The sequence below is a fragment of the Amphiura filiformis genome, unplaced genomic scaffold, assembly GCF_039555335.1.
Source record: "Amphiura filiformis unplaced genomic scaffold, Afil_fr2py scaffold_23, whole genome shotgun sequence".
Taxonomy (NCBI): Eukaryota; Metazoa; Echinodermata; class Ophiuroidea; order Amphilepidida; family Amphiuridae; genus Amphiura; species Amphiura filiformis.
In genome coordinates, this window is record NW_027305487.1 from 363310 (window position 1) to 376864 (window position 13555).

Below are 13555 nucleotides of genomic sequence, written 5' to 3' on the forward strand. Positions count from 1 at the left end.
GCCCTTCTATCTCTCGCATGCATTACGATACAATGTTAAAGTACAATGCATTGCCAGTTTAATAGTATAACCTACATTATCAAAGTATTTCAATGCATATCACGTCTACATTCGGTCGTTTCAAATTGTGAGTTTCAGGATTTGTTTTGCTTTTGGTCACGTGGTTTACTATTATCCTGCTTAAGCTCTTGACTGACGTCATTACCGATATCTTTGTCTGTACCCTTTGTTAGAAACTTAAAATTTGTAGAAAGCAGTTTCGGTTTTCATTTCAGTTTGTTACATAATCGTAGCACTGTATTCTAAGGATTAAGTTAGGATGCTAAAACAAAAGGAAATGATAATGGAATCACATCCAAAGTGAACCATTTCCAGTACATTGACGCAAGGTGTTTCCACGGTGACAACGCTTCTGTCACTCGCGCTTTTATTGTTGTTGAAAACACAACACATATTTGAACTAACACAGGCATTGTAATAATGACGTGTTTCGTAATGGTAGATTAAATTGTCTTAATGGGTAGGACAAGCCTTTAGGTCCACATCGCCTGCAACATCATTGACTTGCTTGAAGTCGTAGAGGTTCTGGTAAAATATGATGTCACGTATGCAGCCTACAAATATATCATCCGTACGTACACCACGATGTGATGCACCATCTGGGAGAGGAAGGGAACAAAAAGTTGAAAACTAAGTGAATGGAGCCCATCAGTACCTCAAGTTTACGAGACCTGCGCCTTAATTATTTGCAACAAGAGCTTCATGACTTGGCAGACTGGAAATTCAACTTAAAGGCTATAAGCGGTTAAGCGGTCTCCCAGCAAACACAAAACGTTTTCGACATCATTCGCAAAAGGTTATAAAAGGTTGTCAGAAAACGTTTAAATGTCGGGTTGTATAAAGGGTACATTAATGGTATAAAACGTTTTCATAACATTAAAAACATTTGTTGGTAATTTACTGCACAGCAAACACAAATGTTTTACAGAAAACCTTTAAATGCCGGGTTATATAAAGGGTATAAAACGTTTTAACAACATTCCAAAAACATTTGTGAAAACTTGGTACAAATCATTCTAAACAGAACGTTATTTTGGGGTTGAAAAAATATTTTGCAAAAAATGTTTGCCTAAAATATTTACAATAATGTTTTTAAAATGTTTTCACGACCTTTATATAACCCGACATTTAAATGTTATTAAAACGTTTTGTAAAAAACATTTTAAGAACATTTCTTTGTTTACTGGGTGCAAATATTTTAACATAATGTTATTTAAATGTTGACAAAATATTTGGCTAAATATGTTTGCAAAAAATAGTTTACAATGACATTTCGAAACCATTTTTAAAATATTGTTGTAGTGTGTTTTCATACAAAACGTTTTAAAACAATTTCATGACCTTTATATAACCCGACATTTTTATGTTATTAAAACGTTTTTACCAAAACCAAAACCCAAAATATAACTTATTTAAAACGTTTTAAAAACGTTTTTGTGTTTGCTGGGCTGTCACTCAACCCTACCTACTTTGTGCAAGTCATCCCATAATTTATTACCTAGCGTTTTTTCGAATAACATAACAAACACAACAATGTTTTTAAAACGTGTATTCAAACTGACCGTTTCCCATGTATGACCTTTGGTGACTTATATTGGTTACTACGGGTCAAAATCAAAATGACTCCCGATCGTAATTTGTGATGCGATTAAGCAAAATCAGTCGGAACTAGGAAATATTACATTTTCAGTTTCTTATAGGATAGTGCAAAGCATTTACAAATCTGGATATTGCAGAAAACCCCATTGGAATTGAACAACCAGTTCCAAAGATATGAGCAATTAAAGAGTTTCCAAAACAGCAGGGGAAAGAAAGGAAATAATTGTTTGGTTATATCTCAAAATCAATAATTCCATATTGACTGACTTTGCTTGATCGCATCACATATGATATTTTGACAATGTACTTCATGTGTGAATATATCATGCCAGAAGTGTACACTTGTGCTGAATTTGGGAACTAAAGTCACTTAAAATATAACTGAGAGGTCAGAACTCTCATGTTTACCTGGAAGACCACCGAGATAGAATGGATGATTCGTGTTAACAGCTAAGGCTCTGTCTGATCCTATCCCTATTTCACCTTCTTCCCCGTCAACAATTAACTGCAGAGTGTTTTCATGCTTCAAGGCTGTAAGAAGTTAAACAGTGTGCATTTCAATAATAGCTACATATTATATATACAAAAAAAATTCAAATCAAATATATTTATTTTCCACCAAAAACCAACAAGCAAAATAAAATATTCCAAACCCCAGTGTGGCGTAGTCAGCGGACAACGCGGGAAATTATGAGGAAATTTCCAGCACAAAATTGTTAAAGACGGCAAAGGCTAAAAAGTATCATTAACATTAAGCTAAAAATGTGGTAAATGGGGACGAAAATATGACTAACAAATGAATTGTCATGACAATGTTTTACCCATTGTCGTGACCAGTGGTGGCCTTCCTCGTTGTTTGTTGTTGTTGATGTTGGTGGGTGGTGGGGGAGGGGGGGATGGGGGTTGTGGGTGCTTGAGCAAATTTTGCGGTTGCATCATTTGACCTCGCATTATCAGTGGGATATAAACATATACCGGTTTTTTTAAATGACCTATATGCATGTACATGTACTTTCCTTGAGCTTCCAAAGAAGGGCTTTATTATAACAAAATGTGCGCGTAGCGAGCAAATATTAATTTTAGTATTTTACACTATTTTAGCCCATGATCGGCGTGAAATTTTGTAGAAACGAGTTCCTTTCCCCATTTTGTTTTCTTTGGCCTTCCTGATTTTCTCTTTCCTTTCAGGGAGGGGGCACATCGCTGTGTATTTCTTGCAGGGTGCATTAAATAATTGATGTAGTCCTAGGTTATGTTCGAGCAAAGCAAAATTTTACGATTTAATTTGTCACTGTTTTTTTCTTCCAAAATCAAATGACCAGGTTTTCATTTCACTCCGCAATTATTTAAACCATGATTATCAGTTCAATCATTATTTTAAGTAGGAATCAAAGGGAATCTTTAACCTGCCCTCCTCAAGGCCTTCACATTAATTCACCTAGTTATTTTAGTTCTGGATTCAGCACAAGAAAGAAAAAAAACTTTAGGTCAAGATTCGTCTGATCTTTAAATGTTGGTTAAAAGCATTATAACACTCTACACGAGAGAAAAGATTAGTCATAGATGCAACCTAATTGCGATCATTTGCTTGGTTAAAGATTCACCGCATAATCGGGTCGAAATGCACCCTTATCATTTTGTTCAGCAAGGTAAACAATGTACACGGTTTCACCGAAGAAATGGTGAAAGGTTGAGATTCCCTTTGACTCCTACATACGTTATTTTCTGAACTTACCGGCAATGTCGTGCCAGTTGCCGTCACACATGAAGAACGGACCTTCAGCGGGAGTGTAGGAGGCCTCAAATTCACCAGCACCATTGTCACAGCGTAGATATAGCTACATCAAAATGATACAAGAGTTATTTTTCTAATGGCCAAAACAGGTGGGCAAAATCAATTTCGGGTTTATCTTACGTATTGTGGTAAAATACAGAGTGGTAAAGTGTACATTATGTTTTATCCCGGTGTTTTTGTGCTTATAGACAGGACAATCCCAGCAAAAAACAACACCACCTTTTCCTACAAAAATCATACCTGGCATTGTGTGTTACTTGGATAAAAGAAGTTAATATTTAAGCTCAGAGGCCACCTAGTATGACTTTGAACATGTTGGTAGGATAAAGATGTATTTTTTTTTATCTGGAACGGACCTACCCCATACATATTGCTCGGACAAAATCATATCATTGGCAAGCTAATATTATGAAGACAATGAAAATGACTCCTTTTTTGAGAAAATAAGACGTTTAAAATTGATATTCCGCAAAAAAAACTTAAGCGGTAGGTTCCTTCGAACGAGACAGTTTTGACCTAGAAAAACGTTGATGTCATGAAATGAGATGTGCCTGCTCTGAGAAAAGGGACTGTAAACGCTCTCAATGCACAAAACGTATATTGTTGTTGTCTTCAGAAAAAAGTTTAATCAAGTGTTACAAATGTAATGGTTTTTAAACATATGGATAAAATCAGCCGCTTCTTTTTTATATATTAGTAAATTGTGATATTACTATTCATATGTATATCAAGTTTTTGAGAAATATTTGGACTAAACAATAACAAATATTTCAGACCAATTTTACCGTGCATTTTTAGCGTGATGTATATCGATATTGTATTTATTATGCAAATAAACAATTTCAATGGCCTTTTGTTCGAACCTTCCCGATTTCTCGTGGAACAAGGTCGCATATTATACACATGACTAAATGTCAAAAGAGCTCATTTACAGGGCTCATGTGTATATAATATATGACTCTTCGTTTACTGTGACGTCACCCGTCTCCTGCCATGGAAATCAATTTTGCTTCGAGCGGGGGAAGGACCGTAAATTGGTGTACGAGGCAGAATTTACAAACACAATTTCTCTTTTTTCAGAAGAAATACGAATAGAAAATTGCAACGAGTGTCATCTTGTAATGTAATAATCATTCTCTTCGAATGGAGTTAAACTTCTTTTTGCAATAGATATGCCCTTTAATAAAACATTAGAAAATATTTAGTTGTGTAAAATGTTGCTGGTTTCGCTTTCTTCGATTCATATGCCTGTAACCTTTGACCCTACTCACCACTCCATCAACCATCTCAAGTGAGAGGAAATCACCATTTGGCGTGTCCTTTACAGAAAAGATGACACCAGACGATGACCTAGGCTTGATTGACAGCCGTACTTCCTTACTTACACCAACACTGAAATTAGGATCTGTGAAAGGAATTTGCCAAAATACCTGGTATAAATATCATTAATTTCAGTATTGTTATTATTATTATTATTACTATTATTATTATTATTAGTGTTATTATTAGTGTTATTATTATTATTATTATTATTATTATTATTATTATTATTATTATTATTATTATTATTAGTATTATTATTATTAGTATTATTATTATTATTATGTTACTGCCACATGCCATCTTAGGAAACTCTCGAATCAGGTCAGTGCTTGGAGCACTAAGGTCTATGCAAAGACTTTATTATTAAACTGCAAGCTGACAGATCTTTACTATAATAGGCTAACTGTCAGCAGAAGAGTTTTTGTCAATTCAACCCTGACCATGCTGACAGTGACTAATGTTGGCCTAGATACATGTACACATGCATGTACACCTACCTAAAATGACATGTCCTCCGGCAGGTCCTATGAACACACCAAGTTCTTTATCGACTGGATCTAAAACACCTTCGATAGGATCCAAGGGTAGTGCGCATTTCTCCATGGGTGTCAGGGTAGTCATCATCTCTGGTGGTAGCGTACCTGGTTCTGCTTTTGATGGCCCCCTGTCTGATAAAAATGAGAAAATGCAAGTATGCCGTCGTCTGACCTAGATAGGTGATAAAGGTGGAGAAATATCATTGCACTTTCACCTGGGACACACCGGGTACACCAGTAGAATGCGAAGCACTCGACGAGCAGAAAACGCGCCAAGCAGTTAGCTAAATTTTAATGAGTGACCTAACCTCCGCGGTACTGATGACATAACATCAAAGACAAATCAAATCAGAGGAGCGGTAAACTTTTAAGTTATGCTTGCCCTCTGTCTATCGGGTGATTGTATGAATGTGAATTGATGGCTGCATCGTAAGATCTTGAAAGGTTGTAGCGTTATCCCTCCTCCTCTGTTGAAAGAAGTTTAATATAATGTCCTATTGACCCCTCTTTGTACCCACGTGTATAAGAAAAATAAATCTAAAAACAAAACGTCAAAGAATATTCCCGTGTACATAATACAGGGGGTCCCAATGAAACTATACGCCCTCCTTTACTCCTATTTCTGAAAAGTTGATCAAATGTATTTTGGTATGTAAAGAAACCTTAAATCGTTAGCTTTAATAAGCCAAAACAGTAATTATTTCAAACGGCTCACAATATTTGAAGAAATGTGCCCATTTTCACAATGTCTACGAATGAGGTTTGGCTACATCAAAGATTAAAACAAAACACACGGTTAATGACATGGATAGATAATAACTTTAGGCTTTGGAACGCATTCAGTATGAGCGGAAAACAAAAAAGGAGAGAAGGTGAAGAAAGAAGTCACTTCTAGGAAGAAGGCCTATATCTAGGAAAAACATGCTACATAACCTTAACTGAACACAAGGTTTTTTGGCTATCGGAAGGGAGATTACGCTGCCCGGGCAGCGATTCCCTGGATATGTATGACTTAGGCTGATTGCGTCATCAGGTCATGTAGGATGCGTGCACGAGCAGTGGTTTTAATAGTGAGATTTAGCGAGATCTTGTTCAGTAAGGAGTAAAACTATACTCGTAAATCTCTTTACATGTACGTATTTCATTTTGTATTTCCTGCATATTTCATGAAACATGATTAAAGAAACAGCGTGAGCTACATTATAACTACTTATTATTAAGTGAAACTATCACAGTCGGTGTTACATACATATACCCACCCACCCACACGCACATCCTCCTACAAAAGTACACTTAATATAGCGTTGTTACATCAAGATCAAAGCGCAGTATGAACCAGTGAAAACGGCGATAAGAGAAAATGGTAAACATATACAATACAAGCAAAAACATTACTACAATTCATCATTTGGATACAAGTGTGTTTTCAGACATTTTTTGAACGTAGCAAGTGTGTCACAGATTCCGAGTTTCAGCTGGTAAGTTCGATATATGTGAAAGTCCGGTTATGAGCATAGATGAGTAGGAGTGCGTTCGGATACCCGGGTGATGACAGAAGCTGAACGAAGACCAGCTCGTGGCGGCTGGTACAGAATCAGGCAAGATGCTAGATAGTTGGGTGCAGCTCTATAACAAAAACAATGATCTTATACGGTCTTTGACAGGTAGCCAGTGCAGTTGTTGTAAACACGGCGTGTCACGGTCAAATTTCAGCGCTCCACAAATTAATTTCGCGGATCAGTTTTGTATGCGTCGGAGACGTTTGATGTTAAGCAATAAAGCATTACCATAATCGAGTCATGACAGAACTAGAGCCCGGATGACAGAGTGACAAGAATGAAAGTCTGGATATTTGCGAATGCGTGTTGGTAGTTAAGACTGGTGCAGAGACTTGTGATGTGAGAAGACATTGTCATTGAAGTATCAAAGACAACTCCCAGATTACTGACTCTCTCAGAAGGTGTTTTTATCTTACCATAAACTTCCAAGGATACAGAAGGCATCTTGCACTTGAGATGTTCAGGAGAACAACAAAAAAACTCTGTCGTCTCCTCATTGAGCTTGAGCATGTTCTTCGTCATCCATGACTTAATGTTAAAAATAAATGAAGAGAGCTGTGAGAACGAGGTTGTGATAGATTGTGGGTCACATGGATTGAATGGCAAATACAGTTATATGTCATCAGCATACATGTGACATTGCAGTCTATGCTGCCGTACTATGCGACCAATGGGAAGAGAGTAGTTAGTGAATGACTGTGGGCCCACTATCGACCCCTGAGGTAGGTCGTACTTCAAAACATGGTGTTGAGCAGGAAATCTAACTTACATTTCAAAGTTTTAAAAAAATCGCACTATTTTCTATGTACTTAAAACTTTATACATCCTGCATATTTAAAATAAAAATGATGTGAAGAACAAAGTATTAATGTACCTTGCGTTGTTGATGCAGATGTGGCCAAGCCTTCAATCACTTCTCGTGTGGTTGTAGAGCGGACAGGCTGCGTTACCAGTTTCCCTGTATTTGAAAATGACGTTTGCGAGCAAAACTGATGAAATAATTATTTCCAAAATATATTTTGGTTATTCAAATCAATAAATCCTATACCAAACTCATTCTATACTTAACTATATTACTTTGACATTAAATAGTTGTGATTTGAGGCTTTTTTCATCATACACCCTGACTCTAAAAATAAACTATATATATTTTGGATTTCAGGCCACATACGGGAAACAAACTTGTCTGTTATTAGCCTTATTTTAGCCAAATTTCGAAAATGTTCCGATTTAATCGAAACTTGTCTCAAATCAAAATAAACAAAATAGATTTCGCTTTTTTAGCGCCTTTTTACTTTACCAGATCTCGGAGGATTCAAAGAGCTGTAGTAAATTCGCGAATAGCACTACAGTTAAGGGCTCTGTAAGGGCCAAATTTAAAGTACTAGTACATGGAGGGGGAAGACACAATCACAGGGCCAGCTAGCTAGGTAATAACCAGGTTACCGAGTGCGAACGTATATTAATTTTAGAATGCCCATTGTTTTAATTGTTTCCCCCAAGTTTGATAAATTGGTGATATTGCAAGAAAGCGTCATTTGGGCACATAACACTTTTTGGTAATTTACTAATATAAAGTTGTGCGACTTAATTTTGGCGTTTTCAGTGGCGATTTATGCTTATAGCTACGTACGAGTTGTTTGGCAATGTATTATTATGGCCTTTTATGGTCTGCTTTTTATCTTGTTAATAATTTGGTTGAGCAGTTCAACTGTTTTGTACAGAAAATCTGTAATTGATTTTTTACAGATTTCGATAAGTATGACGTCAAATTATTGTGCCAGTCACTGAGTTGATAAGCTAATCTCTAAGTTAAACAAAACAATTAACCAAATCTTGTCAACAATGATTACATATTACAGATGTGTTTGTATACTGTGTAAAAGATCATTTACTCGGTGTTTTATTTTGTTAAATTCATTTTAGTTTATTTGGTTTACTCTTTTGGTGAATGATAAAACTAATTTCCTGTCTTTGTATGAGACCCTTATAGGGGATAAGCTCATGGATAAAGTGGGATGAATTGGCGTCGTTTCTAACTCTATTTTTGCTTGCTAAGTTAGTGTTCAAAAATATTTATGCCTAAGTTTATATTTTGAGAACACATATCAATGAACCATACTGCGAGGGAAGATTTTTGATATGATCATGATGTTTCGATTTGAGAAAAAAGGAAAAAAATCTTAACTATTTTACCACTCTGTTACCCATGTCGAATGGGTTTCCGTTCGAATAATTCACTTTTCTCCCCAAAACAAAGTGCCTAAATGATGTTATATTTGCATGTGGCAGGGTCTATATTGTAAATAGTATAGTGGAATGTCCTTCCCTATATAAACGTCGACTAACCTACATGTAATGATGTATGGTGGTACATGCTGGTTTCCATACACCAGAAGTAAAACTGCGCGGTTGAAAAAGGCAATTTCTTAGAACCTTCGAATCCCACCAAAGAAACTCTGCACGTGTAGGTGGGCAAAATCTTTTCAAACATAAATATCATACTGAAAAGGTTTGAAATTACTGTAAACGTAAATTAGTTTGCCATCAGCCATAGTCTTCAGTCTTTATGGTAAAAATTGAAAATTTACTAAGATATATATATATATCATATATCGAAATTTTAGCGCCATTTTAAATTTAAATTGAGACAGGAAAGAGTGTTCGTTTTTTCTACTTGTCTGAATATTTCTGAGGTGGAAAAAAACCCAAACCGATCGTTCTTGGAAGAGTTGATAAACATTTTGTGCGAATCTTTTTTACTTTATTTATTTTGCTAAGTGAACGATTTTACACGCGAATCTCCACGCCTTATTAAATGGCGAGGTCATTGGGTGCGTTCGTCAATAACATAGACAATTTGTTAAATCCCAAATAAATTCAAAATGATGTCAAAGTCTGTCAGCCTATTTGTTTAGCCTATATTGTATTAAGTTATTTATATAATATATAGTACTTGAACGATCGTGTACACGTTTGAAAATAGTTTAATCATAAACAATGATAAAGGTCTTTGCCACAATAATTAGATTCAGCGTATCCCTATACCATGTATTCGTTTTGAGAGTTTTAGGGGTTATGTCATAACGGTTATGGCTAATGTCTCATGAAAGCTTTAAATTTTATTAAATACTTAAATGAAAAATAATACATTAAATTTGTTCATATAACATTTTGTCCTAATTAATTGATAACCGAATTTTTAAACACTGCTTCTTTTTCTGAATTCCTCAGCATATTCATAGGTACATTTGTGGGCGTCAATCCGAGAAGGGGACGTGTCCCCACCTTTCTGCAAAATGGCCCATTTTTTGTTCTTTTCAGCCACTTTTTAACAATTCAGGCCGACTCCCTACCTTTTCAAGCGGGATTGACGGTAATGGCTACTTTCATAGTTACATTTATATCTGTTCAGAACGAAATGCGTCTAAAAGATCAGTTTGTTTTAATTGTTAAAATTCGAAAAAACTCACCTGTTAGTGGTACCGTGGTAAAAGGTGTATTTGAAGGATATGACGTCACTGTAACATTTAGGATGAATTAATCCGCGACTATTCAAACAGCCATAAAGTATTATACAAAATACAAAGGTAAATAAGACAGCTACTGCAAAGACTAGTACCAGAGGAGTCGCTATTCTCAAACACTTAGCCATCTTCTCGGATTCTTCATCAAAATGTTCTCCTCTTTCTGTATTATTATTAGCAACATCATCATCTCCATACGTTTCGTCTAGGTAACTATCCACTCCGCCTCTAGTATTTACTTTTACATAATGTCCTTTTTGTTTTTCCGAAGACATTTTTGCGCTCAAAAAACAGCGAAACTATGGTTACAGTATTTTTAAGACCTGATATTGTTTATTGTCAATTTCACAACACAAATGCGGTGTGAAGTCAGCATTAAGTTAAGCACCAGAAGCCAATGAGACGAAATTTGTGAATGATATTTTACACGTGTGTGTTCCTACCAGTAGTCAACAGTACTACATTGACGTATTTCGTTATCACAAGCTGAACTTTTGAAATTTGACCTCAAGTAATCATATACTTCACTTTTCAAATTAGGTTCCATACCATACCATAAGCCCATGTTTTAAGATTAGTAACTATTTTAAACTGTTGCGATTTGGTACTTCACAGCATCTTACGAATGATAGTGAGCATTGGCAAAAATTGCATTGATCATTTCATAGCGAGCGTGTAGAAGAATTAACACAGATATCCTTTTGTAGGTCCTGTGGTTCTTGAGTTATGTTGTAAAGAGGGCTGAAACAACAACACTTTAGTAAAACGTACATAACTCATTAACAACAATAAATCACTCACGTTTTCAAAGTATATGATTTGTAGAATGAACTTTTGCAAAACATCAGTGTTACTTTTTTAAATATTATATATTGATTTAAATAATGGAAATTTATTTTTTGGCTGCTTTGAATTGAGTACGTAATAATCAGACACTCGTCGGTATAGGATAACTCACGTATCCACTCCTTTCAAAAGCCGTACGTTGCTAAACAAAATGTATTTAGGCCAAAATATCACAATTGATTTGAATATTTTATCTTCATACATGCAAAAAATAAAAATAAAAACCGACACATGTACCTGATGTAATTTCAACAAAGAATTTCACTGTTTCCTTACGCATTTGTTTTACCATGTAGTTTCTTTTAAAAAAAAGCCCTAAATTACCGTAAATTACCGTAAAACCCGTCTTTAATCTTTGATCTTTTGTCCTTTGAGTCATATTGATGAAATATTTACATAATGTTGGTCTGTATAAGCAGTGGTCTACCAATCCGGGCCCTTAGTTCGAAAGTGACCACAATTAACGATGATAGAGATTTGGATACAATGCACAAGATATTTTTGAAACACATCATATTTTCGTCATGAGTTTGGAAGAGTGCCGAAAAGGCTTATCGAACCGTCTCTTTGTTAAATTCATGCTACGCATGAACATGATGAATTAGACTTGTTCTATTTTGGAAAAATCGCGTTCCTAGCGACAAGTTAGCGTAAAAGTTGGCAACCAGCTTATTTTTGTTAATTTGGGTATGCTGAAATGGATTCTGTTGTCTGCCAAGCAATATTTTGAGACCGCGACTCTCAAAAAAAGACCCTCAAAAGACCCCATAGGGTTGCATAGGGGGGCAAAGGTCAATTTTATTCCAATAACAGTTTCAAACATGTCAAAAGTACGCGTCTGGCCCCATGGATCCCAGAAATGTAATGTTTGTGCGTGTATTGACCTGTTGTTAAGAAAAGGTACGACCTGTTGTAAAGGTCACAGGTCGATTTGCTTATTGTGTATGTGTCAAAAGTCAAAGTTGCTCAAATTTTCGTAAAAGTTGTGGCAAATTATTCGCCTAGTTAAGATGTTTCAGAAAAAGAATCTACGATTACTAGTTAGCATGTTACACAGGAAAGTGTCAAAAATATGTAGGATTCCTGTATGTATCATCTATCTTCTGAACTTGACATCGCAAATAATAAAAACTATTCTTTTCCTGAATCCCTTTAACTTGAGGAACCGTTTGCATCCATATTTACGAAAATCGGAGCAACTTTAATTTTCACCCCTGTTTTGACCTTGTAACTACTGAACCTCATAACTTGGTAATTCATGTCCTACGCGCAAATATGTAACATTTCGTCGGGTGTATTACATAGTGACGTATGTTGATTTTTGTCATTTTTATGAAAATTGGCCAATGTATTTTAAATAGTGAGTAGTATAATATTACCAAGATTTGAAGTTCAAGTTTGCATAATTAATTAGTTAATTAATTATGCAAATGACGGATGTTGATATATTACATTACCCGACGTTTTACATAGTGGCGTATCTAAACATCCGTCACTATGTAAAACGCCGTTTACTCGGAAAAACAACTAAATTGTATGGCGTATCTGTCACATCCGTCACTATGTAAAAACATTATTTTTCAATTTGAACGTACGTAATTCAATATTGTTCATTGAAACCTATATGATTTCTTGACGGATGTTGATAACTGGGTATAAACCAAAAACTTTTACGTAAAGCAGATATTCAATGGATCATTATTTTAGTAAAATATCACTTTTAATAAATGTTTAATGGTTCGAGTTGATTCGACAATTATTTAGAGACATTATTTTAAAGCTTTACAATATAAAAGGGATGATTAAGTAATAAAAAATGAAAATATGATCCTTTTTAATGAGTAGGTTATTGAAAGATGATCAAAATAATGTTCAGAGGCGTTTAGAGGCGGCTCCAAATTTACAGATAATACAGTGTAAATTGGTAAAAACTTAATACAATCATTGGCCTTTTGTAAAAAGAAGTTACAGCTTGTGCGATTAGCTATATCATGAGAGTGAGTACTAGTAAGATCAGGAGTAAATACTCAAATACAATATGCCATGTATGTCGTGGGCACTCGTGACGAGTCGGTTTTATCATGAAAAAAGCGTTTAATAATAAGCGTAAAGAACCGACGGATGCTTCGAAGTCCTTCCTTGATCCGACTTTTATGCGCAAGACATAGTGACGGATGTGTGACGGATGTCCATAGATCAACACAAGAGACCAGATTAGCGTGCGCGATTTTGGCGCAAGACATAGTGGCGGATGTGTGGCGTTTTTACATACTGACGTATAACTTTGTAATCATTTTACTGATTTAATAG

General features: G+C 35.4%; 1 protein-coding gene across 1 annotated transcript; it reads right to left on the bottom strand.

Moving 5' to 3' along the window:
- Nucleotides 1-513: 513 nt before the first annotated feature.
- LOC140143557 (laminin subunit alpha-4-like) lies at nucleotides 514-10674 on the bottom strand. Its single transcript, XM_072165381.1, has 7 exons — nucleotides 10518-10674; nucleotides 7747-7830; nucleotides 5275-5445; nucleotides 4726-4859; nucleotides 3395-3497; nucleotides 2068-2190; nucleotides 514-659 (listed from the first exon to the last, which is right to left on the bottom strand). The coding sequence occupies exons 1-7, from the start codon at nucleotides 10672-10674 to the stop codon at nucleotides 514-516; spliced, it is 918 nt and encodes a 305-aa protein (XP_072021482.1).
- Nucleotides 10675-13555: the final 2881 nt, after the last annotated feature.

Excerpts from the sequence above, each read along its gene's own strand:
- LOC140143557 (XM_072165381.1), bottom strand. The coding sequence starts at position 10,674 with ATGTCTTCGGAAAAACAAAAAGGACATTATGTAAAAGTAAATACTAGA. Across the intron at positions 5,446-7,746 it reads ATCTGCATCAACAACGCAAG|ACAGGGGGCCATCAAAAGCA; the intron begins GTACATTAATAC and ends CATTTTTATCAG. Across the intron at positions 2,191-3,394 it reads CAACTGGCACGACATTGCCG|CCTTGAAGCATGAAAACACT; the intron begins GTAAGTTCAGAA and ends AACTTCTTACAG.